Source organism: Triturus cristatus, chromosome 5_2, assembly GCF_964204655.1.
Source record: "Triturus cristatus chromosome 5_2, aTriCri1.1, whole genome shotgun sequence".
NCBI lineage: Eukaryota > Metazoa > Chordata > Amphibia > Caudata > Salamandridae > Triturus > Triturus cristatus.
The window spans coordinates 534080799-534107403 of NC_140588.1; the positions used below are offsets into that span (position 1 = coordinate 534080799).

Below are 26605 nucleotides of genomic sequence, written 5' to 3' on the forward strand. Positions count from 1 at the left end.
AGTGGAGATGTTGCTAAGGCAGCGTCTGAGTGATCTCTAAATGAAAACACTAGTTGTGTGTCATCAGCGTATGAGATCACTCTGACCCCACAAGACTCTGCCACTGTGGCCAACGAAGACAGGTAGACATTAAAAAACAGTGGGCTCAGGGCAGAGCCCTGAGGGACTCCACAACTGAGTGGTTTATTCTCCGAGACAAAAGGCTGAAGGGAGACCTGTTGGGTGCGACCGCTTAAAAAAGATCTGATCCAGGACAAAGGAGTGCCCTGAATCCCAAGACTATACAGTCTCCCAATCAGTATGGCATGAGAGACCGTATCGAATGCCGCGGAAAGGTCGAGGAGCACTAGCATTGCTGCGTCGCCTGCGTCCACGCATTCGCGCATAGTCTCTGAGACCTCCAATAGTGCAGTCTCGGTACTATAACCGGATCTGAATTCGGACTGCGAATCGTGGAGAAGTTGACCAGACTCAAGGTAGTTAGAGAGTTGTTCTTGAACTACTTTCTCCAGAATTTTAACTGGTTTAGGTAAAAGGAAAATGGGCCGGTAATTACTAAAAACAGACGGGTCGGCTTCGGGTTTTTTAAAAATCGAAATCAACATGGCCTGTTTACAGGTCGAAGGGAAGAGAGCAGTTTGTAAGGAGGTGTTCCAGATCAAGTTCAGAGGAGAAATAATAAGAGGGGCCAGCTAGCTAAATAGGTGTGCCGGACATGGGTCCATGGGGGAGCCTGATTTGCAGGCCAACATTTTTTGAGATGAGGTTTCAATAGAGATGGATTTAAAAGACGTACATGCCTCCTCCTTAGTTACCCTGGAGTAAAAAACCGGGGGATCCGAGGAAGGGCTAAACATGGAGAATATGTCTAGGATTTTGTCATGAAAAAAGTCTGATAGACCATCACAGGGAACTTGGCTAGGGGGAATCGAGCTAGATAATGCAGGTGGTTTGGAAAAATCTTTCAATATTTTAAACAAAGTTTTTGAGGAGTTATCAGTGGAGTTGACTTTCTTAATAAAGTACTTTTTCATTGCAGTGCGCTTAAGTTTATGGAAATTCTAAATGGCAGCTCTATAAGTTGATTTTGCCTCTGGATCATACGATTGTCTCCAGCTCCGCTCAAGTTTTTTGCAGTGGCTCTTCGCCGCACGCAGGGTGGGGGAGAACCAAGGAGCTGAAGGTTTTTGTCTAGAAGAGACCATCGGTTGCAAAGGGGCAATAGTGTTTATGGCTGAGGAGAGCCAGCCATTAAAATTCGAGACATCAGTATCTAGATCCCCTACTGACTGCCATGAAGAGCAGAAAAGAGCGGAGGCCATAGTTGAACAAGTGACTTTAAACCATTTCCTACCGTAATCCCAAGCCTAAATGGAAATGGTTGAACAAGAGGTTATATCATGTAAGGAAAAGGTACCCCGTATTTTTTTTCAGGTCCAAGAGGAGGGGCAAACAACAGCAACTACGAAATAACCTCTATACTGACCTATCTCATTTCAACATTGGCCATAAGCTCAAACATACGACATCTCCCCATGAATAGTCTTGTCACATGTATTTACTACACAAATTATTATTTTATTGTATATCAAAAACTTTTTTCATTTTTTCAAGTTCATAAAGTCATAAAAACATACATATGTGTACAATTTCATATAATTAGAATCAACAAATATGCGACGCGGATGGACTCGGACGAGATGAGAGACAGCTAATCGAGCAATCTGGATCATATAGATATCCAGACATACTTTAAAAGATGCTAATCATCACTTTCTGAATCTTTAGGTAATATGTTTCCCACAAAGTAGTATAATTGGAATGTGCCCTGCAACAGAGCATATTTCCCAAAAAACATTTATTTTTATTTTTAGATGGATGCGATTTAGTAATAACTCCAACATTTGATCTAAGGGAGAAACTACTATCCCCTGACTGGTTGGACCTGTCAGGGCATTAACCGGCGTCTCAAGGAAAAACCATATGTTGGCTTTCATCGCATTGGATGGCAAAATAAATGTGTGTCATCTTGACGGAGAATAGAATCATATAACCCCTCGTCCACTTTTTCTTTGATATAATCAATTGAATTTGTAATTGGTCCTGATGAAGGTGATATGAAATACTTTTTTCACCGAAACGTGCGTAGACCACTTCCAGACAACTGGGAATCCTACCAGCGACACAGACAAGAAAAGAATTGGCCGAGAAGAATAATTGAACTCTCGCTTTGTCTATGTTCTTGATCTCAAAGCCATATAGGATCCCATACATACTTTGTATCTTAACGGTTATTTTCTGTGTTTGTTAGTATGGGTGATAGTATGAATGATCAGTTTGACACGTGAGAATGTAGGTATGATGGTTGCTTGTGGGTTTATATACAACTTTGTGATTTGTGTCTCATGTGTATTTGTTGCTTCTAATTATATGAAATTGTACACATATGTAATTAAACACAAGAGCCCACGTAAGATAACATCCAAATTATATTCCATTGCCATGTCCCAGAGATCCCAGAAATATACCAAGGCCCGTTTGGCCTGGCAAAGAGATCTAGACAAAGTGATAGACGACGCCACGTGGGCATACTGTTGTGCGGGTACGCGTCGCATATCGCTGCATGGCAAGCCCATTTTAAATTTATTAACAGAATCTATTACACGCCGGACAGGCTGCATAGATATGGCTTGCGCGAGGGATCGGAGTGCGAAAGGTTTGCTCATCCCGTGGCTGATTTCATTCACTTGGCATGGCTCTGTCCTGGCGTGGCTAAATTTTGGGAAGCTGTATTTCGTCAGATTGGAGAGATAGCTGACTTGGAACTAGTAATGGATCACGCGGTCGCCTTGCTAGGGCACACGAGGGGGCTCCCAAGGACAGCACGTCGGCTGGTAGATATGGGCATGTTAATAGCCAAGCGTAGAGTGGCTCTGTGTTGGATGCGGGGCCCGCTTCCCACGATAGTACAATGGAAGAGAGACGTGCTATACTGCTGTACGCAGTCGGAGAAGTTTAGTGAGCTGCTGCATCCGAGGAGCAGGCCAAAGAACTTTTGGGGACTGTACGTGGACTATCTCAAGAGCGGGGGAGCGGGTACCAGTCTTGCCGCGGGGGAGGAGGATATGCCTGCACCAGAATAGGAGGCGGGCTAAGGGCGTTATATGACAGATGGCGGAGTTTTGACTATTGGTGAGCAGAGGGGTATATGTACACAGCGCTGCGGACGGCGAGCGGGAGGATAAGCTAGATTGCACATCACGGTTGGTCTTTGTGCGCACCAGTTCAGTGAAACAGATCTATGAGAGGAAAAGACCTGAACAGGCCTTGAGTGTGTGGGGGACCCCTTGGGAGCGGCTGACAGGTTATTTCAACGGGTATGGGAGGGGGCGGGAGGGTGTTGATAATGGGTTTGGCGAATCACTAAGAAGAAACCTTTTAGCTCCCATATTGGGAACGGATTGTGTGAATAGACAAGGTGGGTGGCACTCGCGTAAAGAGTTGTTGAGTTATTGCACATATACGACAGCGATACCCGGCTTCCGGGATGTGGGAAACGCTGGGTATGCACTGACTGTCAGATACACAGTAGCCGGCCCTCAGGGTTGTAGGCGAGTGGATGTAAACACACCATTCTTTTCTATTTTTATTTTCACTTTTTTCCATAAAAAAATTAATAAAAAAAAATAAAAAAAATAAAAATTGTACACATATGTATGTTTTTATGACTTTACGAACTTGAAAAAAAGAAAAAATGAAAAAAGTTTTTGATATACAATAAAATAATAATTTGTGTAGTAAATACATGTGACAAGACTGTATTCATGGGGAGATTTCGTATATTTGAGCTTATGGCCAATGTTGAAATGTGAGAGGTCAGTAGAGGCTTTTTCGTAGTGAACTAGAGGTTGTAGCCAGACCAAACGGGATTAGGAAGTGGTCTGACCACGTAAGAGGAAGGGGTGATGCTGTGGTCAGATTAGGATGATTAATAAATAGTAGGTCCATCGTATGACCAGCCAGATGAGTGGGGGCCACTAACGCGCTGGGTCAAATTGAGGCCCTCCAGGGTGTCTAGGAGCAGCCCGCTTTGGTGCAGGAGGGATCATCCACATGCAGGTTAAAATCACCAAGTGAAATGCGGGTGTTTAAGCGATAGGTCGGCATAGGTCGGCAGCAATAGTGTAAAAATCTGTAAGATGTTGGGGAGGGGAACAGGGGGGTCTGTATATGACAACACCTGCCAAGATTGAATTTGCAGCCTCAGAGATGCTAAAATACATGGCTTCTAAACGGCCAGTGTTAGAGAGTTTCCTAGAGGAGATCTTCCAGCCAGAGAGTAGGATCATAGCAATCCCACTGCTCACCTTAGTGCTGTTTGCCAAACATTACTGCCTGGACAATCAAGTCTGCAGAGACTGGCATTTTGCCCGTTCAGTCCTGCAGGACTTCCTAGTTTGAGGTATTAGTCCGCAACCCACCACGGGGATGGTATGGCTTGGGTATATAATTCAAAGGTAAGGAATCTGCAACTTGAAGTCTCTATCTGATTAACAAGTTACTTACCTTCGATAATGCATTATCTGGTAGAGACTCTAGTTGCAGATTCCATACAGCCCACCATTGCCTCCCCGCTTGGCGGAATAATGTTATAGAGCTAGGGTTACTCTGGTTCAGTTTTGCCCACAACTATGTCAATTACTTTGTGGCTCTGTAGTTTTCTACTTTTGGGAAAAAGCCCAATGGGCACGTATCAAGGGCATGTTCTAGGTTCCAGTCTCTTGCTATGTTAATGATTTGCATGATATTTTTCTAATATTCTTATACAGTAACAGACCATATGGGTAAGGTTGCGTCTTTCAGCCTGTACCCAGTCTTTTTCTCTTATGTTAATTACAATTCTTTCTCAATACTTGTGCATATTGTCCCATTTGTCATATTTACCTTCTATGTTCTGCCCTCATTTTTTTTGTCAAACCATTTTTATTGCAGGACCAAGTACAGCTTACAGCAACCAGGATACATGTCAATAATGCAGGTTTCCCATCCTCCCCTTAATCATTAATCCGTGTAGTATACACAGCCGTACTGCCCACATCCCAGAGGCCGGGCGGCATCATATAGAAACATGGCACATTAATACGAAACTGTCAGGAGCATACTTCCGGTGAAGAACCCCGCTGCCCGCTTTTGATCGCTGTCCCTCTGCTCCCCTAACTACCTACAGAACTTACAACCTACTTTCAGCAAACCTTAAACTTGGAAACTCCCCCTCCACCCACCCCTCCCTAGTGCCCTCCCGATTGCGCCTGGTCAGGAACATATAGCATGTGTGGCGGGTAACAGGAAAAATTGAGTAATCCCTCTATGTTCTGCCCTCATATAGATCACCTAAGGGTTTAAACCATTCTTTCCATGTTTGTAGTCTTCTCCATTCTATCACATATTGTAACCTCCCAAAGGCCTTCAATGGTGCCTGGGGGATGTCACCTAGTTTTTAATTCTCTGCAGTGTCTGTGCCCAGTAATGTCTAAAGACCACAGAATGGCTTAGCGAGTACTTTACTTCCTTCACAGGCATGATCAATGTAGTAATCAGCTCTTTGATTGTTGGGGTATTCATATATTGGTCTGTTGCATTATTCATTGTCCTCTGTTGTAACTGTGCTGCTAGATGGTACAGCAAGGCTGCTGTCCTCTGTGGGAAGGTAGAGTTTAGCCAGTGCTACTCCGCGCCTGCCCCTTTTCCACAGTAGACCTGTCAGAATGCAGTCTGTTTAATTTAAGATTGCCCTTGGAATTCTAATTGGCAAGCCTGCAAAAATATATTACTGTTGCGGCAGCACAACCATTTGCAGAGAACTACCCACTCACTTCCCCTTCTTCAACTCTGATAAAAAAAGTTCCTTTGTATTGTTCACAAAACACATGACTTGTTCTTGGACAATATATCCAAAAGACAGCATTGGAATAGATTAAATGTGTCCTTCCAAATCCTTAACACATGATGAAATGCTGCTGGTGGTCAGTGTGGCAGTGGTTTAGTAATTCTAGGACATTTGTTACGGTGATGGGATATATTGGTAGAGTGGCTAACTGCGTTGCGCACCATTAGGGCTTTGCCAGCGACTTTCACAAAAAGTCATGTTGAAATGCCAGGTTTGTGGTTTCTGTACGAGCACACAAAATAACTTTGATTGCCATTTGCAAATGTAAAAAATACTGTTGAACCATTCAACCATTTATTATAGCTTATTAATTCGTTCCTTGTGACTGTAACATTTTTTTATACCATTTTTCTTTCTTTATATGCAGCGGGCAGCCGATCTGGATCTCCAGGCAGAGTTTTGACAACCACAGCTCTCTCCACAATGAACAGTGGGGTCCAGAGAATATTGGGGACTCCACCATCAGCACAAAAACGTAGCAAGATTCCGCGAAGTCAAGGGTGCAGCAGAGAGGCCAGTCCGTCTCGTCTGTCTGTGGGTAAGAACTATCAAACAATAGAATTGTAGTTCATGCTTTGAACCATTGTTTAAGAAAATATGGGATATTAAATAGGGTTATTGCTGCCAACTGACTGTTATAAGGGTCTACTTCTCCCAGTCAAGGATTTCTAGCTAGCTTAGCACTTTGGGAATTTGTAGTCTTTGTAGTTTAGCTTTTCCTCCCTTACACATCTGTAACAATAAGCCCTAGCATGCATTGATGGTGGATTGAAAACCTGGGATGACTAAAAGTGATTTTCATTACAGTTTGAAACTAAATCTAAATATGGGTGATCCTCTTTCATAAATGGTTTTGCATGTGGTTGTTCTCTTTCACATTTAAGCCAACATGCTAAAAACCCGAAGTATGGAATTTACCAAGATGAATTTTGAGTGGTTATGACTTGTTGGTGCATGCATTTTCTATCAGTCATGTAAGACCACAGATAGCTACTTTTTTTCTGTGCCATTGTCAGTCTCTTATCAAACTGAGACGTTTAACATTTTAAACCTTTTCCTTACTTTTTATTGTGCTTGAGCTAATATAGGTTTCTCTGAACCATCAGTGCTATTGCTTGTTTCTTGAAATGACTTTTGTATGAACTTTCAAAGTTAGATGAACTTATGATTTAATGCAAATTTCCGTTCAATACTGTGTTTGAGAATCCTGCCCTTTAAACTGCTTTAGATAAATTAATGTATTAGGGGTGTACATTACAGAAGCAAAATTAAATCACGTGAACACCTTGAACTGACTCTTCGTTTACAGGCCAATAAAAGATGATCCTGGTTATGTGCAATTTCAGTCTACGGGTAGACAAGTCAAAAGACTGCTATAGAATATCAAAAGCTGCATATTTTTAACAGTCGTTGCGTGACCCACTGTACACTGATAACATGTTGGATCTTGTCTCCACAAATAATATAAAAATGTGCGGTAAGTCAATCTAACAATATTCGTGGTTATATCATTTTTCCCTTTTCAAAATTTTCTAACATTCCTTCCCCTTAATAGGTTGATATCAAAACCAATTTTAAATGGACATTACAAAAATTTAAAAGTCAGGGAAATGTGTTCTATTGTATTAAATTGTAGTTACATTTATATAGCGCATGCTACCCCTGTGAGGCACTGGGGTGTTTTTGGGGGGATGTCACACTACTCCAGCATGTCCAGGGTTAATCGTTATTTTGTTGCTTAATTAGTTGAGATGAAAGTCATTTCATCCAATAGTCTAGGATTTTTGTAGATTTGAAGCTAATGCTAGAATCTGATGGAGACATCTAGCTGCAGATTCCTTTCTTTAGAAACCTCCCTCAGGCGCCAGACTGGATCTGAAAGGTTTTTCCACAGCACATCCATGCATCGCAAAAGGGCGCTGTGTGACTCCGTATCGCGTCATCACGCGATGTGATGTCAGAGTCCATATAATCCCCTCGCCATCGTGCTGACAGTTCCTTCTATTCCGTGCTTGTTACACGGATGCAGAGTGGTTAGGGGCCATTTTTTTGACACATCACCACATTTAGTGTAAGAAACTGTGTGCTTTTTGCGATGTCTTCAGAGTTTAAACCCTGTTGATCTTGTGATAGACAGATGTCGGTCAGAGATCCTCATACCCTCTTTTTGTGGTGCCTGGGAGATCACCATGACTCATAGGAGTGTGGTTCCAGTTGGCGTCTTCGGCCGAAGGCGTTGAGAGAGCGTTGAATGTATCTTCTGGCATCTCGTCTATCTTCGGTTGCGGGGTGTTCTCTGGAGTCCACCCCGCGCCTCCCCAAATATCCTGGAGCCGAGGCGACTCAAGACCCAATGCAGGAATATTACATTTCCCTGCATAAAGTATTTGGGCTTCAATTCCCCTCTGGTGTGCTTTCTAGCCCCAAGGTTGTGGGAGGTGCCTCGACTAGATCCTCGCCGGAGGGTTCACCCTTGGTGCCAGTTGGGCCCTCTAGATCCATTATCGGATTTGAGGCAGTGCCGGTGCGCAGTCCTTTGAGGTCTTCACCTTTAGTGTTGGAGACTGATCAGCCCATGACGTCAGTGGCACCGATTGACGCTGCACCAAGTACTCTTCCCAACGTCGACACATTGCTGCACAGAGACAGATGTGGCGCTGATGAAGCCGTCTGTTTTAGGCAACTCTTCATCTGCCCCTATACAGCCTGTTTCTGTTCTTCCTACGGGAGTGCACAATTTGGCAGGTGAATGGGAGAATATAGGGTGTCAATACCCTTTGGACAATACTGTCCAGCTCCCTTGGAGGAAAAGTGGCTGACTGACCTGGGTGAGGCTTGTGGACTTCAGTCCACCCCAGTTTCAGGTTTACTTTCTCCACCTTGTATGGCAGCAGAGGTGAGTTCCTCTTACGCTGCGGTACTAAGCAGGGCAGCTGTTGTCTTAGATTGCCAGCTCACTTCAGTGGAATTGTCCACAGACCCTTTGCTGAATGTTCTTAACTAGGGTCAACGAAATTCACCATAAAATGTGGTATGGGCACCACTGATTCCGTGGGTAGAGCTATGGTTCAGTCAGTTGCACTGCACAGACATGCTTGGCTGTGTCAGTCTGGGTTTTCAGAGCCTGTGCATAATAGCTTGAAAGATATGCTGTTTGATGTTTTATATATACCTGGTGTACATGCTGATTCGGCTTTGCAACGATTTAGAGCTGTACGATATTATAAAGGCACTTAGACATGTCTTTTACGGCTCTGCTTGCTTTCTTTCTTCCTGACTTGTGTAGACAGAAGTGTTTATTCCTCACTGGGTTGCAATACATATTCTTTTACTTGCAACCGGTGTGGTGTTTCAGTTTATTGCAGGAGTTTATGGTTTTTGAACTAACCTTGCGATTCTTCACACGTTTTTGCTTGACCCTTACTCTTGTCAGTTATGATTATAGTAGTGCATTTATTCTGCAGTACAGTTGTTTTTTACACTATATTCCACAATATGTGGCTTTCTGGATTACTTTTACTGCTAGCCGCAAAAGTCGTGCCTTTCTCCTACAGCTTTGTCGTTGACAATTTTCAGCTATTTATTTGTGTTTGGTTTTTTATTGATAACTGATATACAGGTCTTGCAGTTTGATTTACTCTTCAGAAGAGCTCAGGCTCGACCGTTGATACCTTCATGGTTTGTTCCGCACTCTATGTGGAGTATTTTTTGTATGCTATGTGAGCATTTCTAAAAATATATGCTGAGTTGGGATTCTCAGCTTGTGCACTAAGGAACCCTCATTTGAGGGTGCAGAGTTCCATCCTGTGTGTCAGATTATTTTTCTGACATACGATATCACACATTCGTGAAGTTTGATACCCCTTGCTAGGTACTTTTTATATTTGTACCTCCAGGGGAGTCTCCATACATATGATCATTGTTGGCCACAAGATTATCATATTGTGAGCCTTAGAACACTTTGTTTTTTGTTCTTCTGGTACTGTCTAATAGCCATTGCTATTTGTTTGGCTCAACCCTTTCCTGTACACATGGTTGGTTTGTACATGTACAACACACAAGATGATGGACGGAATGTTGCACATTGGCAAAACATTCACCCCCAGTCACAGATCTGGGTTTAATCCATTGTTATTTTGCTCACCACGCCACCCCAGTTCATGTCCCTTGGTCATGATTGTTTCTTTTCCTGGGATTGTCATGCTATTATTGGTCTCCAGGGAGACATGTCTCTCCGTCAATTCTATTCCTTCTATCATGAAGGGTACTCAATAATCTTGTACATATAAATAGCACATACAGAGGCAAAACTCTAAAATGCAAAAACTATACAATAGACACTTAAGTCCAAATCATTCATTAGTACAAAAATATTTTCTTTAATGTTGCACGATGATTGTATATAGCAGCAGCAAGACAGCCAACGCGTTTCGCCCGACAACGGGCTTCCTCAGGGCTGTAAAGAGTAACATAAAAGAAACATCTCATAATAGCATATAATGTGACTTGCTCAGCAAGCAATATCAAATAACAAACTCAGATTAGATTATCAATAATAATTGAAAATCAATTAGATCCAACTTCTGCTATAAATAACAGCAGTGAGAGAAAAAGGAAGGGAGAAAAAATCCATAAGAACCTGAATCAAACGGTTAATTCAAACGAAAAATTAACATTAAGATCACCAGGTGATTGCCTTGTGGTTTTTGTTTTTTCTGGTTGTTATTTCAGTTTAAAATGAAACCGTACAGTGGGGTCCGGATGGTGTGGCTATCAACGCTGCTAACTCCTGTGCATCTTCCTTAGCCGCAACGCGCGCTCTACAATGTGTATCATATGCTCCTTTTGTTTACTAGCGGCCGGCCGGAAGGTTGTAGGCCCATCTTTGTATATTTTTTGAGTTTTGTAATAAACGGTTTCAAAAAAAAAAAAAGATCACCAGGTGAGTTTTTTAGAAGACCAAATGGAGCCCAAATAGAACCCAAAGTGTGAGCCCAAAAAGATGATGACAATTGGTTACCAACACAGACAATTCAGTGATCAGTTTAGGCGATTTGAAAACATCTCATCACCCGTATACACAATCCAATAAGATCTGTAAGTATAAGGACTAGGATGTGAATCCAAAAGATCCCAAAGAAGTCATAACCAAACAGAAGTCTCACCACAATTCGTAACTAGTCCAATCTTGGGCCAGTCATTAGTATAAAGTGATCCCAGCTTGATTTGCTAAACGGATAGAACTAATAATGCATATGTCTTATTTATGATATATGCTTATTTCCATAAATACACATACAAATTCATCATAATCGTAAATGATTCGACAATACCTTAACAATCATATTTAAAATCTTCTTAAAGTTCAAGTATATACAAGAGAAGGAATTCTTCAACTAATCCCAACTTTGAAGTGGATGTACAGCAATTACGTCCACAATTAGCGTTAGTGTAATTCAGGCGTAGTATGGCACACACAAAAGTTCACTACGATTGGTGAATATCCCGAGCACTGTGAAATAAATGTGCAATTATTTAATATTTCAATCAAATATATCAGTAACCTAATATATATCTCAACATTATCCACTATACCCATATCACTTATATTTTTACCAAAATCCATATGATCATCTAGTTCACAACCATTTCGTTATGATTTCAATGGTAACAACAGCAGCATAGTATTTGGTTAAAAACCAATACTATACACCTACACGATTTAGACAAATACGATAAAAAAGCCATCGATCTCACTATTAGAAACAAAAAGTGCATGGCATGATATTAGTAGTGTTTTAACAAAAATTGGGCAAAGCAATCATTGAATATTCCTAAACAAACGCACATGACAATTAAAATATCAAAAGCCCGTGTGGTTTCAAACCGAATACCCATCAATGAACTGGGCAAACGTTCAACGAACGCGTCCATCAGTCATGAGACTGTACGAGCAGAATAAATGGAAACGGAGGATGCGAAGCAAGCGCACTTCCTGTACCTATAAACATTGTGAAGGATAATGCCAATATGACTTGCCATAATGGAAATACTGAAACCTATTCCTTCATATGTATGAAAACATATCTAAACGGGATACTGAAATTAACAGATCACGTTACCTGTGTCTATAACATTCTGAAGGAAATGCCGGTACGGCTGGCCGTAATGGTAGTGTAAATCATATTCCTTCATATACGTTTTAAAAATCTGAGTTGAGCATCAAAAGTAAGCAAAACGTGTTCGTATGGCTAAATCATTCTAGCTATATTACAATTAACTACCCATCATAAACTATACTTACATTTACATCGAAGTTATTACATGAATGCCCCAGTAAGACGCTGAGTCCTCGTGTTTAGAACCGTCGACAGCCTTCAAAACAAACCGGAAACGAGTCACACAGAACGTGACTCGTTATAAAGCAATCTAATTGGGTGTGCTTCCATACTTCCTCCACCGACGTGTCGTTCGTAAAAACGACTAGTGCGTACCAAAGGCAGCTAATGTGCTTGATAAATATCAACAAAACTTTATAAGTAAAACACAAATACAAAACGATGCCACAGAACCTCGTTCCCACATTAGGGGGCTATATATGAAACAATCAATATGATTTTTTCGCTCATAACGGCTTCTCTTGATGACAGCATGGTGTAAATCATTGTATCAATATGCGCATTTGTTTAAATGAAACATTGCAAATAGAAGCACCAAAGCCGCGTCTGTATGTAAATCACAACCGCGATTAAACGGAAAAAGTATTGTGTAACCAATCTGTCAAAAAAAGGAAACATAATATATGAAGAAAGGAAAAGAAAATTAAATGAGAACAATGTGTAATATCACCCAGGTGGAAACCTATTAATAAGTGTTACATAATTCAAAATATTTCTGAAACCAATATATATTTAGTGAGAGGAATAAAACCTAAAACCTATCATGTTCATATATATTTGTCAATCAAAATCAACATTTAACAATAATCCATATATTCTTTGATTGTATATCAATGAGGTAGAACCCCTCATTATGGGTTCATAAATCGCACTAATATATATTAGCATAGCAAGATCATACCAATAAATATTGTATAAAACGTATAAGCATTTGGCACAATATATTGAAAATTTTCCCAAAAGGAAAAATGAACGAAGGCAGATAACAGATAACAAATCGATAAAATATCATTAGACTCAGCCCAACATACAGATTGTGTTATACAAAGGGAACAATAAATCAGTAGTAGCCCGGGAAAACAATATGATTATACCACTCTTCATCTCATTACAGTAAATAATGCATCTCATTATCAGAATTTAAACCTGATGTGACCGCTCTAAGTTTACATAGCCAAAATGCCTCAAGTTGTCTGAGACGCAGCTCCCTGTTTCCTCCTCGTCTATCATGGGGAGCTCGATCAATTGCATGAAATTTAAATTTGGATTTGGGTATGTCAGACTTGCACTCATGAGCTCCAAGCGCGTTAGTGCTATCATTGTTCAGACACGCTCTCCGATGCTCTTGAATTCGTACCCGTAGTTGTCTCACCGTACTTCCAACATACATTTTTGAACAATTACAAACAAGTACATAGATCACATATGTTGATTGACAATTCAAAAATTGTTTGATCTCATATAGATATCGATTATTATATGAGAAACGGGTAGTCTTATTCAGACCCATCTGAGATACATTACAATTACCACAAACAAAGAAGCCTTTGGGACGTTTAAGCCTCATTTCAGGGCCATTTGATCTTATTGTCGTGTAGCTAGGACATAGAGCTTCTCTGAAAGTTCCTGATCTTTTGTACGTGATAGAGGGTTTATCATGTAGAAGTGGGCCAACGCCAGGTGAACCTATTAGGATCTTCCAATGTTTATGTAGTATTTTAAGCACATCTTGATTTAACTGTGAATGTGTAGTAATAAAGTTCAAGCGCTCCTGTTTTGAAAGTGTTCCTCTTACTTTTGGTTTGAGAAGATCAGCCCTCTTTGCATGTTTAGCTTTTTCTAATGCCAAATTTAGGACTTGATCTTGATATCCCCTGTTTTTTAAACGTTGTAAGGTTACCCGAGCATGTTTATCAAACTGTATGTCACTGCTACAGTTACGAAGGACACGAATCAGTTCTCCATACGGGATTGCACGTTTAGTGTTAGCTGAATGGGCACTCTGAAAATGTAATATGCTATTCACAGCGGTTTCTTTTCTATATAGTGTAGTCTGTAGTTTCCCTAGTTCTACATACACTTCTACGTCCAAAAATTGAATAGTAGTCCTAGATTTTTTCAGGGTCAGGCGTACATTAAAAGGATTCCCATTAAGATACTCAAAGAATTGTAACAGATTCGGTTCAGGGCTCGTCCATATCAGAAAAATATCGTCTATATAACGTCCCCAAAAATGTAAATCCTTTAACCCGTTTTTTGCCAGATGGGACCAGACGTAGATTTTTTCAAACCATCCCATAAATAAATTTGCATACGACGGTGCAAATTTAGATCCCATCGCCGTGCCCTGTTGTTGATGGAATCAGTCATCATTAAACAGAAAAAAGTTATTACTTAGAATCATGTCAACCATTTCCAAAATCATGCCATTATGTTCAAGAAAACTGGCACTACTCGTAGATAAAAGAGATCTAGGGCCATTCTCCCAAATTCTTTTTTGATGCAAGTATAAAGGCATTCAACATCCGTGGTTACCAACTACATGTTGTCATCCCACTGTACATCCTCCACCTTATTCAGAAAATCTTTGGTATCTTGAATATATGATGGCAAGTTAATTAGAAATGGTTTGAGAAAAAGGTCTACAAATTCTGACAGATGTTCAGTCAGAGAGCCATTGCCGGAAATTGTCGTCCGGGTGGAAATTTGTCTTTTTTATGAATCTTAGGCAAGAGATATAGACAGGCTGATCTGGGAGAAATAATTTTGAGATAGTGATACTCAGCATCTGACAGCAATCCTATCTCTTTCCAATGAGATAAACGTATGTTAATTAATCTCATTGCTTCTGGACACGGATTGCCACACACCTTTCTATAACAATCCTCATTGCTAAGTTGTCTTAGTGCTTCATTATCATAGTCTGTTCTGTTCATGACAACATTTCCACCCTTGTCAGCCTCTCGGATGACAAGGGAGGAATCGTTTTTTAGACTGTAAAGAGCTCTCCGTTCAGCAATGGTCAAATTTTCAATATTTCTCCGGCCATTACCTTGCATCAATTTATCTTCTAATCTATGTAGAGCTTCAGTGACTAATCTATGAAATACGTCAATACTAGTGACATGTGGTCCTTGTGGCACAAACTTGCGTTTTGGACGTAGGGAATTGTCAAGGGTGAGATCTTGTTGTATATCCAACTCATGGGCAATACCCTCTAAAGGAACCTCCATATCATCTTCTAGTGAAAGTAGTAACGAGACCTGTTTAAGATGTTCTACAGATACAGTTGAGTTCTCTACTACATTAGAAATACTTGGCAAACCATGAGGTTGATTCAGAAAAAAATGACATTTGTGTTTAGCACGCCTGGAAAACTTAAAAAGGTCTCCATGAATTTCAGAAAACACGCTTTTATATGATGTACAGAAACCTAACCCTTTATTTAACAAGGACAGTTCAGTAACATTCAAAATAAGATCAGACAAATTAATTACAATATTCTCAGTATTGGAGACATATTCATTAGATCTTAGGCATGATACATGATTTAGTTGTTTAGTTTCTTCCGTTGATTTCTGGTGAGTACACCGGAATCTTTGTCTGTTCTTTCTACGTGCCCCCCCCCCCCGTCTTGTCGGCTTGGCAGCTTTTTTTGTTGTTGTTTGCTCCCTATGCGATATCGTAATACTTCTTCTAAAAAAGAAGATGATGAAGAGGAGGCAACAATATCAGTATTGGCTTCAGTTGTGTTACTTCCCGAAATACCAGATTCCTCAATAGAGGAAGCATTGGAACTGCTCACTAGATTTGATATGCTCCCTATGCTGCGAACATCTCCATCTTTAAATTTGGGAATTTGAATGTTATCGAACTTCTGTGCAAAGGTGTAAATGCGTCCCTGGGAATAATCCCTGTCATCGCGTGCTGTTTGATAAACCGTTGATGATTAGAGATTTGTTCCTTGAGAATAACATAATTTTTATCAGTAGCCTCCTTCAAATTTAATCCCTTTATTTCGGCCTCCAATTCAATTATTTCCTCTCTCAATTTTAGACATTTTCTGTCTGAATGCTCTATCAGAACCCTCATCATAACAAAAGATGAATTTTGTAGATTTTCCTCCCAATCTTTTAACAAATCTGGGTCGAGATCATCAACTGTGGGAAACGTTAGGATACGAAGTCCGCTGGGAACTTTTTATTATCCAAATATCTTTTGAGTGTGATCCCGTCCCACCACTTTGAGAGCTCGGCCTTTCTTACGGTTTTTTTCTCCCATCCTTTTTCTCTCACTGCTGTTATTTATAGCAGAAGTTGGATCTAATTGATTTTCAATTCTTATTGATAATCTAATCTGAGTTTGTTATTTGATATTGCTTGCTGAGCAACTCACATTATATGCTATTACGAGATGTTTCTTTTGTAACTCTTTACAGCCCTGAAGAAGCCCGTTGTCGGGCGAAAAGTGTTGGCTGTCTTGCTGCTGCTATATACGATCATCCTGCAACATTAAAGAAAATATTTTTGTACTAATGAACGATTTGGACTTAAGTGTCTATTGTATAGTTTTGGCATTTTGGAGTTTTGCCTCTCTATGTGCTATTTATATGTACTAGATTTGTATGGTCTTAAGGCAGTGGACCAGAGAGGTGGGCAAACTGAATTTGCAAACATTCACTGCCACGTCATTCTGGGGAAGCCTGGTCAGGCCACGCCCCCTTCATCACGGGCCACGCCCCTTCCTTCTCTTCACTTACATAAACCATGTGCCTCCCACGGCCGCGCAGCGGACGGGCGCAGCGGGCGCGCCAGCTGCGCGCCAAAGGCAAGCCCGTCTGCGCCCGTCTGCGCCCGTCTGTGCCCGTCTGCGCCCGTCTGTGCCCGTCTGCGCCCGTCTGCGCCCGTCTGCGCCCGTCTGCGCCCGTCCGCGCCAGAACGGGCCTGAGGGCATGCCATCCCGCTTTGCCTATTACATATTCCTCCCAAGCACTCAGGGACTTTCAGCACACTGCAATTTTCACCACCTCCTATGGCTTTACATCGCATTATATCGGCGGGCCTCATGCGCCCCAACCAACCCCTCCTCAAAGTCTGCACACCCCGAGCATTGGCACCAGCGAGCACCACATTCCTCAAGGTATCTTACCTTAACACCCGCTCACTGGTGAAGCACTCTGAGGATATTTTTATCCTGTTAACTAGCTCGAACCCCGATATGCTTTTACTCACAGAAACATGGCTCACATCAGAGTCCATGCCGGACATCCTGGCAGCCCTCCCCCCCGATTACTACATCCTCCGCGCAGACCGCCCTGGCGACCGGCCTGGTGGTGGGGTGGCGGCCATTATTTCTAAGCGCCTTAAATCCATATCTTCATACTCCCTTCCTCTACCTGAGGTGGAGAACCTAATTATTAATTTGCAGACGGATGTTGATCCCCTCACTCTTCTTTTACTATATCGGCCCCCATATCCCATGCCATCTTTTTCCGCCACTCTTAGTGAACAACTATCCTCCCTTCTTATATCGCATTCCCATCTCGCCATTTTCGGCGACCTGAATTACTGGTTCGGCGATAGCCACGCCGGCTCTCATGCCACTGAGCTTTTTGAGACGCTTAAAAGCCTGAACCTTGTCCAACACGTCTCCCAACCTACTCATATCAAGGGACACGTCTTGGACCAGATCTGGACCTGCAACCTGGAGCTGTCCCCACCAGACATACGTCCGTGTGCCTGGTCCGACCATCATTTGGTAGACACTATCATCACGGTTGCTGCTCAGACCCCGCTCCCTTGATGGCCGGCGGCCATGCCCGTAAATGGAGCTCATATGACTCCCAGGGATTTCTAACTGCCCTGGCTGACTCCTCCCCGGTGATTTCTGACCCCACCGACATGGACGGGCTGGAACAAAAAGTGGCCACCTGGCTCGAGTCGGCCAGCGATTTGTTTGCCCCTCTGGTCAAATTTCCCTGTACCAAACACAGGAACTCTCACAGGTGGTTCTCCGACGACCTCAAAGCCCGGAAACTTAAAACACGCCAGCTGGAACGCATCTGGAGACACGATTATTCTGACCTAGCCAAACAATCTTATCTGACCGCTCGCAAAGAATTTAAAATAGCTATTCGTTTAGCTAAAACCGAACACTTCGCCAGTAGGATATCTCAGGCAGCTAATAACTCTAAGGAGGTGTTCAGAGTTATGAACGAGTTAACCACAGATGATAGGACCCTACCAGCCCAGACTCCCACGCAGGAGGCCTGTAACACCTTGAACTCGTACTTTCTAGAAAAAATTTCCACTATCAAAAAATCCATTTCCTCACTCCACCAACTGCCACTACTGGATAACTCCCTCAATAATCCCCTGTCCTTCACTTCTTTCCCGGTTCTAGACTCCTCTTCTTTGGCGGAACTAGCCACTCGCGTAAAATCTGGCTCCCCAAATGACTGCTGCCCGCCGTCCGTTCTGCGGAACATATGTCTTAATCTACCTGACAGTATTCTACATCTACTTAATAGCTCCCTCAGCAGCGGCATTTGCCCCTCTTCCCTCAAGGAAGCTATCCTTGTACCCTTACTAAAAAAACCTGGCGCCGACATGACGGAGCCATCGAACTACCGCCCCATCTCTCTTCTCCCCTATTTTTCTAAACTCATGGAGGCCCAGGTCACTCGCTGCCTGTCCGGGTTTATTGAATCCTCCGGCTATCTTGTACCTACCCAGGCCGGCTTCAGACCCGCCCATTCTACAGAAGCTGTTATTCTGGCAGTCCTTGACACACTCAGAGGCAACGCGGACGCGGGAAACCCCCAAGCCCTCGTCTTACTGGATTTATCGGCCGCGTTCGACACGGTGGACCATGACATCCTTCTCCACCGTGTCGGACTGGCGGGCATCCAGGGCGTTGCTCTCGAGTGTGTCAGGTCTTTCCTCACAGGGAGAACACAGGCGGTCCGCCTTGGTCCTTACACTGCAAAAAAATCTCTCACATCCTGTGGTGTCCCCCAAGGCTCTTCCCTTTCCCCGCTCCTCTTTAATCTTTACCTCCGGCCACTCATTCAATCGCTTCTGAAATGGGACATCGTCACCTATAACTATGCTGACGATCTCCAAATCATTTTCCCCCTTAATTCACCTAATGCCATCACAACTTTTCATGGAGCCATGACCCATATCCAACTCTGGATGAACCAGAACCAATTAAAGTTGAACCCCGGTAAAACTGAGCTCCTACTTCCCGGACTCAGTGCCACCTACTGGGGTCCACAGTTCTGGCCTCCGGAGTTTGGCTCCCCCCCCCGTCCCAGCAAAATCAGTAAAAAGTCTGGGTGTCATTATCGACACCGAGCTTTCTCTTAGTGCTCAGGTGGGAGCGGTGGTTTCCTCCTGTATGTTCCAACTTCGGAGGATCCGCAAAATCCGCCACCTTCTCCCCCCGGTAGCACTCACCCAAACTGTCATTTCGCTGGTACTCTCCCGTTTGGATTTTTCCAATGCCATCTACCACGGTTTGCCACAATACCTGACTCAACGCCTTCAAATCGTTCAGAACCAGGCTGCCCGCCTGATCCATGGAACACCCAGATGGCAATCAGCGAAACCTTTGCTTACGAACCTGCATTGGCTCCCGGTTGAGCGAAGGGCTGCCTTTAAGGTGGCTTGTCTCACCTTTAAGGCACTTCATTGCCCTTCCCCTGCTTTCCTAAAATCTACCATCCGCCCTTACTGCCCCACACGTAATCTTCGATCCGCCCACCGCGACTTGCTGATCACCCCCAGGAGCAAAACTAAGAGATTCGGCGGACGCCGGTTCTCTCACCTAGCCCCCGGGCTCTGGAATCTCCTCCCTTCCTCTATTAAATCTTGCTCCTCTTTTCTCAAATTTAGGAAAATGCTAAAAACGTACTTCTTTCCCACCCCCACATAGACTCTGTTCCTCTACCTCCCCCTCACTTTGTTCTGTCTACCAGCGCCAGGAAGCTTCGGTGTCAGTGCGCTTTATAAGCAACACTTAACATAACATTTAGAAATCTTTTTCATATTTTGTGTGTATAGGAGGGTGGTGCAGCTGGTGTTTTCCTTAACTGCCTAATTTTGCTGTCTGTGTACTCCATAATCTTGACTCTTTTGGGTTTGGTAAAATGCTTTGCGTTATTGCTAAATATTTCTTCTTTCTGAAGGTCATTTCCCTGTAATGATGTACCTTTTCTTTTCTCTGAAGGTATTCCTACACGTGGCCATGAGGGGTCTAGATGTTTGCCTCAACGATTCTTTGTTTTCTAAGAAACCTTTTAGTCTTTTCTTACTGGATCGTTGCTCTTCTAGGGGACAACTCTTTTCATCATTTACCTAACTCTAGCTGTTGTATTTAGGTTCGCACTTTGCGAAGTGTGGTCGCTAGATAGCATATACATATTGATTTTTATTTCATAGATTGCTCAGATTCCTTTATTGAGGAATCATTTACAATTTAGTTTCAGCGTGAGGGATTTTTTGCTGCATCATCTGTAGATGAGTCTCTATTCATATTGTAAGATCACATACTAACCTGGAGGTTTCATTAAGTTTCAAGGTTTCATATTCATACTTTGTCTTATTAAACTCTATACTCTATTGCTTGCTTATGCTGTCTCAGGCAATTTGCATTAAGCTGACGTTATGGATGGCTGTTGCTTTCCTACGCGGTTTGATGGCCTCTATGGTTTCCATACTATTATATCCACATTGTCTGGCTGATTATTCGGCTTTACTTTATTTCTATGTGTTATATTTTCTCTTGTCTATACATAGGTGGTTATTTATTGTACTCCTATGTCAGTGTATTTCATGGAGATATCCTTGCGGTCTTTGTATTATCTTTCTAGGGATATGACTGCTTCTATGCCACTATTTGCTATTGTCTGGTCTGGTGGCTTAGTGGACTGTGCTTCCACTGTAGGGGCCTGTGTTTACCCTTTTGGTCACAGGTTCATATCTCGGCAACTCAGCCTTTCATCATTCTGAGAACAATATCATAAGTCTTTTTTAGTTGGGTAACATTAAACATCTGTTATTCAGTGGCAAGATACCCTTGCGGTGAACATGCGCTTTACGAATACACATATTATGTATGCTGTCTTCTCCATTTTTTTTATAAAGCTTTCGTAATCTTTTCCCATGTGTTATGGACCTCTTTTGCTGTTACAGTCCAGGTCTGGCTTGTGTTGAACTCTATATAGCACAGAGGTTTTCCTCTGTGGCATCACCTGCTGTTCCGTATCTCACAAGTATCGAACATGTTGGTGAGTCTGGATATGAGGTATTTGGCAAATTCTCCTACTATCATGGGTAACGTTCCTCCCATGCCTTCTTTGTCTTTATGACCTTTCTTACTGCGGTCCCTTGCGCAGTGCTTATGCGGTGAACATGCATGATTTCAGATCCCATTAGGGATGCGAATAGTTTTCTATTCATTTTGTTGGTTGGCTTCTACCGCAGTTACCATGCTAACATGGATAATTTTATTCCCATGCTTTTTTAATGTCTCGTGACTTTACTTAGCTGTGGTTCTTCTTCAGAGTTTTTAAATTGTAAAGCATGTTGGTTCTCACCTACATTATTATGGAGGTCCGGTCTTCTTCTCGGGTTCTTTTGTTCTAGTTAGAGACTTGTACGGGTCTCAGTTTGCAGACTCTCCTCCGGCGATGGTATGCTTTTGGTATTTGATTCTAAAGTAATGAATGTGCAGCTAGATATCTCTATCAGATGAACAATTTACTTACTTAGGTAATGCATTATCTGTAAGCGATAGGATCTAGCTGAAGATTCTTTACGCCCCTCCCATCCTCCCCACTCTGCAAACTGAGTCTTCTTTGATCTCTATTATTTAATTATGGGACTTCACATTCTGAGAACTCAGTGTTTATTTGAGACGAGGTCCTCTTTCATCTCAATGCTGAATACACATGCTGAATTACGTTCAGTGCCTTTTTGACAGAAAGGTGTCTTTCATTTATGCACACTGTTTCAATAGGCAGGTTCTATATGTGGCTCCACATTTTGAGCTTGGAAAATTGTCAGGGAAGAAACGGGAGTCATATGTCTCTCATATTGAAGCTGCACCACCTTCCAAATATATATAATCAGATCATTTCACATTGAGTCCATATTGAAGGGATGAATGTGGTTCTTTCTTAAATGCTTTTATTTTTCTTTATAATTAAGCCACAGCCGACGCGTTTCGTTCTGCGAACAGAACTTCTTCAGGGCATTCATAAATCTCTCAGATCAAATATAGAATATGGTGCTTTGAGCTAATATTTTCCTGATTACAATGAATATTGATGTTGCGCTTCTAAATCTTATGATAAATTTGACGTCCTTAAGTAACAATCCACAAGCTTTGAGTAAAGAATGATGTATTACGTTGTGAGATCGGTTTTGGGCGTATAGACCCTGTTGAAACGGCATGGTATAGATTGGGTCCGATAGGAGAAACGGACTGGATATTTTGAATTGACTATCATATCATCATTCTTTAATCGAAGCTTGTGGATTGTTACTTAAGGACGTCAAATTTATCATAAGTTTTAGAAGCGCAACATCAATATTCATTGTAATCAGGAAAATATTAGCTCAAAGCACCATATTCTATATTTGATCTGAGAGATTTATGAATGCCCTGAAGAAGTTCTGTTCGCAGAACGAAACGCGTTGGCTGTGGCTCAATTATAAAGAAAAATAAAAGCATTTAAGAAAGAACCACATTCATCCCTTTAATATGGACTCGATGTGAAATGATCTGATTATATATATTTGGAAGGTGGTGCAGCTTCAATATAAGAGACATATAGGATTGACCCTGTTGACAAGGATGGTATCCTTGGACAGAGGGCACCTTTGAAGCTGGCACACAGAATTTACTTTGCATTTAGTTATTTATTGGTCTATTTTCTGAGGTTGGTGCTTTTTGCAGGAAATTAGTCATCTGTCCAGTTCATCTGTGTATAAGAAACTGGAGTCAGTGCATCGGCAAGGGAGTTATATGTACTCAGTCGATGTCACATCGCAGGATAATGTTGATACGGAGTCACATGGAGCCCTCTTCCGAAGCGTGGGCGTGCTTTGGAAAAAACGTCTAGATCCAGTCTTGCGCCCTGGGGGAGGATTCTAAAGTAAGGAATCTGCGGCTAGATCCTGTCTCTACCAGATAATGCGTCACCAAAGGTAAATAACTTGTTCTTTAGACCTAATGTTAAAGATTGCTAATGAGTTAGTATTATCAATAGTTTACCATGGGGTGCTTTACACCTAAGATTATTTGTGCTTGAAATTAATTATTTTTGGAATGGTTTAAAGATAATAATCTGAGTTTATGAATTTAGAAATGTATGACTGTAGTGATGAGTGTGTTACATTAGAGAGTTGGATTGTAGTTGTAGATTTGTGTCTCAATGGAGGAAATGTGAAGATTACTTATGTACTAGGAAAGGTGCAAATAGAGCCCGAAGGTGGGAACCATGCGATGTGGCAGATGATGATTAAAGAAGGGTAGAATAGGCGAGGTCAGATTGATAGGTTAGAGGAGAAATTTAGAAGAGGGAAATCCTGCTCGTTTTCATACATGGGTTCAAAGGGTCAATAGGCACTGCGCCAGTTAGGTGCTGTTTATTTTGTTGTCTTGAATGATAATCTTGAACCTCCAATGTTGAGGAGGTCTGTCCGTAAGCTGTAGTCCAGTTATGGCCAAAATTCTCAGTTTTATACTCGCTATCTGCATCATCTAAGAAACTGTATTGCTCATTCAGCCAGTTGAGTAATCATGGGATTTAGGTAAGGGCAGCTTTGAGGGGTAGGTTGCCTTTATTGATTCATTAATTTTTCTGTTAAGTTCTGTTGGAAGGGATATTAATGGCAAGATGTTTGTCTAGTGACACTGTTGATGTTTTCTTCATTGGTCTCAGGCAGTTGCTGCATTGGCCTCAGTTTGCGGGTAAGGTAGCCGGCATGTGTACTAACTCTTTTCTTTGCTGACAGCCAGACTTATGTTTCCTGGTAATCATGTTGAAAATAACCAGCTCTTGATGCTTATTCCCACTTTAAGGTGAATCTTGGCGAGTCATATCTTTGCTTCGAGGTATTTCCATAATTTTGGAGCCAGTATGGTTAAAGTGATGCCCCCATTGAGTTTTTTTCTGGTCGTTTTGAATAATTATACGTGGTGCTAGACTGGAACGTAAGAACTTCAGGGTGTCTAGTGATGTTTGTTTGCAAGAATTTAGGAGGTTTGCCATTTATCGCTCTGTGGCTGATAAATAATAGATTGAAAGAGAATAGTCTTGCAACCGGTACTAGTATAGAGCCTTCAGGGTAGGAGAGATGTGGGTTCCTATCTTTACATCTATTTAGTGGTCTTGCTACTGAGTTCTGGAGTGGTGGTATCCTTCCATAGTTGAGAGTGATATGCTATGGTACAGTCCATTAGCTTAATCCAACAGGATTAATGATGTTTCTTGAATATTTGGATAGAAATTTAAGATGCATCAAACCATTTTCATGGAGTAGAAGGTAGATTTTGATAGTTTCTCCACTTGAGCGTTGATAGAACGTCCAAGGTAATGGCAAGATTTTGTTCCATCTTAGACGGAGGTCCCATTTCGTAAAGTCAGCAGGATAAAGAATGAAAACTTTCCTAGCTTTCGTAACAGAAAGTTTCAATTGTGTTAAGATCTCCGAGTCGAGGATTATGCTTTTGCCTTCTTCACTTTATTCTAAGCAGCCGTTTTAATGGATTTTAACCAGAAACCACATTTCCCATAATGTTTCTGTTACAAACAACATGATCCAACAGTCCATCGTGGTCCAATAAGGTGACAGCGTATTCCTCATAGTCTCTTGCCACTATTCTTGGCTCCTTTTTTTGTCGTGTGACACGCCATAGCCCTTTTTTCACTAATGCTACTTCTCATTTTCTGATCCTGGAAAGAGATAAAATTACCAAGGGTACCTGCAGAGAAGGAGTAAACACAAGGGGGTAACAGTTCCTACGGCTAGAGTGGGCTGACCTGATTCAGTCGCTTACAAGGTCTGTGGGAAACAATCTCCCAGGATAGGTTGAAAATGATACAGGGAAAAAAGGTTAGGGAATTCCTCCTTTTAGAAAAAGTGCCCTCACACACCCATGCAGGTGTCATGCTTCATCATCAGGCGTTGCTCCTCGTGGGGGTGGCTCTGCAGTCCCCCACGGGCCCCGCGAGAGGGCTCTTTATTGGAGATCTTTTTAGAGTAACGCCACAGTTATGAGTGCAGGTGTGTGGGATGGAAAGTGCGTGATTAAAATACCATGTTGGTACCCTGAAATACCTTTATTAGGGAGTCCAAGTGGCAAAGATAAAAACTTGGTGATGGTGACAACTAGGGACTCCGGGGAAATTATACCTGAGAGGTGGATATTTTCCTTCTGTTTCTGTTGTCAGCCAGTGAGTGAGTGGTGGTGATAGTGAATGGTTACGTTAGGTCTAGGTCAACATGTGGCATCCCTAGTAGCTCTATAATGGGTACTGTGGTGTTGCTTCAGGACCGTGAAAAAGGTGTGTAAAAAAAGAGGTTAAAAATAGGGGTCTGAGACCGCAACACTCAGTCTCCCTATATTGAGGTTCTTATGCGGGTGTCAATGCACCAATGCAGAACATCCTACTCTGTGTCCCTCTGTCCAACCCCACCAATCGTGAAGGCTGCCTGCGTCGTCGTTGGTAGCAAAAGTGGCAAGTGGATATATGGCCCCTCCCCGTGAAGCAGCTTATTACCTGCCCGCAGCTACTCAAATACCCGCAGAGAAGACCATGCCAAAAGCAAGTTATTCACAAAACGTTTCCACCAATCCGCATAAACTGACAATAGTCATGATAATCAGAATATAAGTCAATACTTACTAGTCACAGGGAGGGTATCCCAGATCAACAATCCTTGGGTGGGATATTCCTCACTTCCGAATCCTTAATAGCATTGAAACTTTCCGTTACAATATCTAGGAAATGTTTCATTCTATGTCAGGACCTAAGGTGAGGATTATGCTAGTTTAAAGCTTACTCAGCACCAAATGAGCTACATCCAACCCTGGCTTAAATAGAACCTTTTAAAGGTAGAATACGAGGACCGGTTGGCCGCGGTCATAATACCTTCCTGGTGGGCACCCAGACTGAACGCCTTGGAGGCCATGGCTCCTCGAGTGTAATACCCACCAAAGATTTTTAGATCCACTCCAGCCTCCTGAATAGCCTACCGTACCCAACAGTCTATAATAGGGAAGGACTTCACCTTGTGAGGCTTTCTGAGGGCGATAATCAGCTGTCCCTCTACCGAGGGCCTAATGTCTGTGGACATCTCCTCATAGGTCTTAAGGCAATAAACTACACATAACTTAGGAGAATCCGAAAAGGCTGAGTATTCTATGACTCTAGTATTATTTTTGGTATGCGCGCTAAGCAAAA

General features: G+C 42.1%; 1 protein-coding gene across 38 annotated transcripts in view; it reads left to right on the top strand.

The window, feature by feature from the left end:
- The window catches only part of CLASP2 (cytoplasmic linker associated protein 2), a 1832463-nt gene that overhangs the window by 1278842 nt on the left and 527016 nt on the right, over positions 1-26605 (top strand). For all 38 annotated transcript variants that reach the window (XM_085607571.1, XM_085607579.1, XM_085607573.1 and 35 more), the window contains one exon: positions 6315-6485. In XM_085607571.1, the coding sequence (XP_085463697.1) occupies positions 6315-6485 (171 nt within the window). The remainder of the gene's footprint in view (positions 1-6314; positions 6486-26605) is intronic.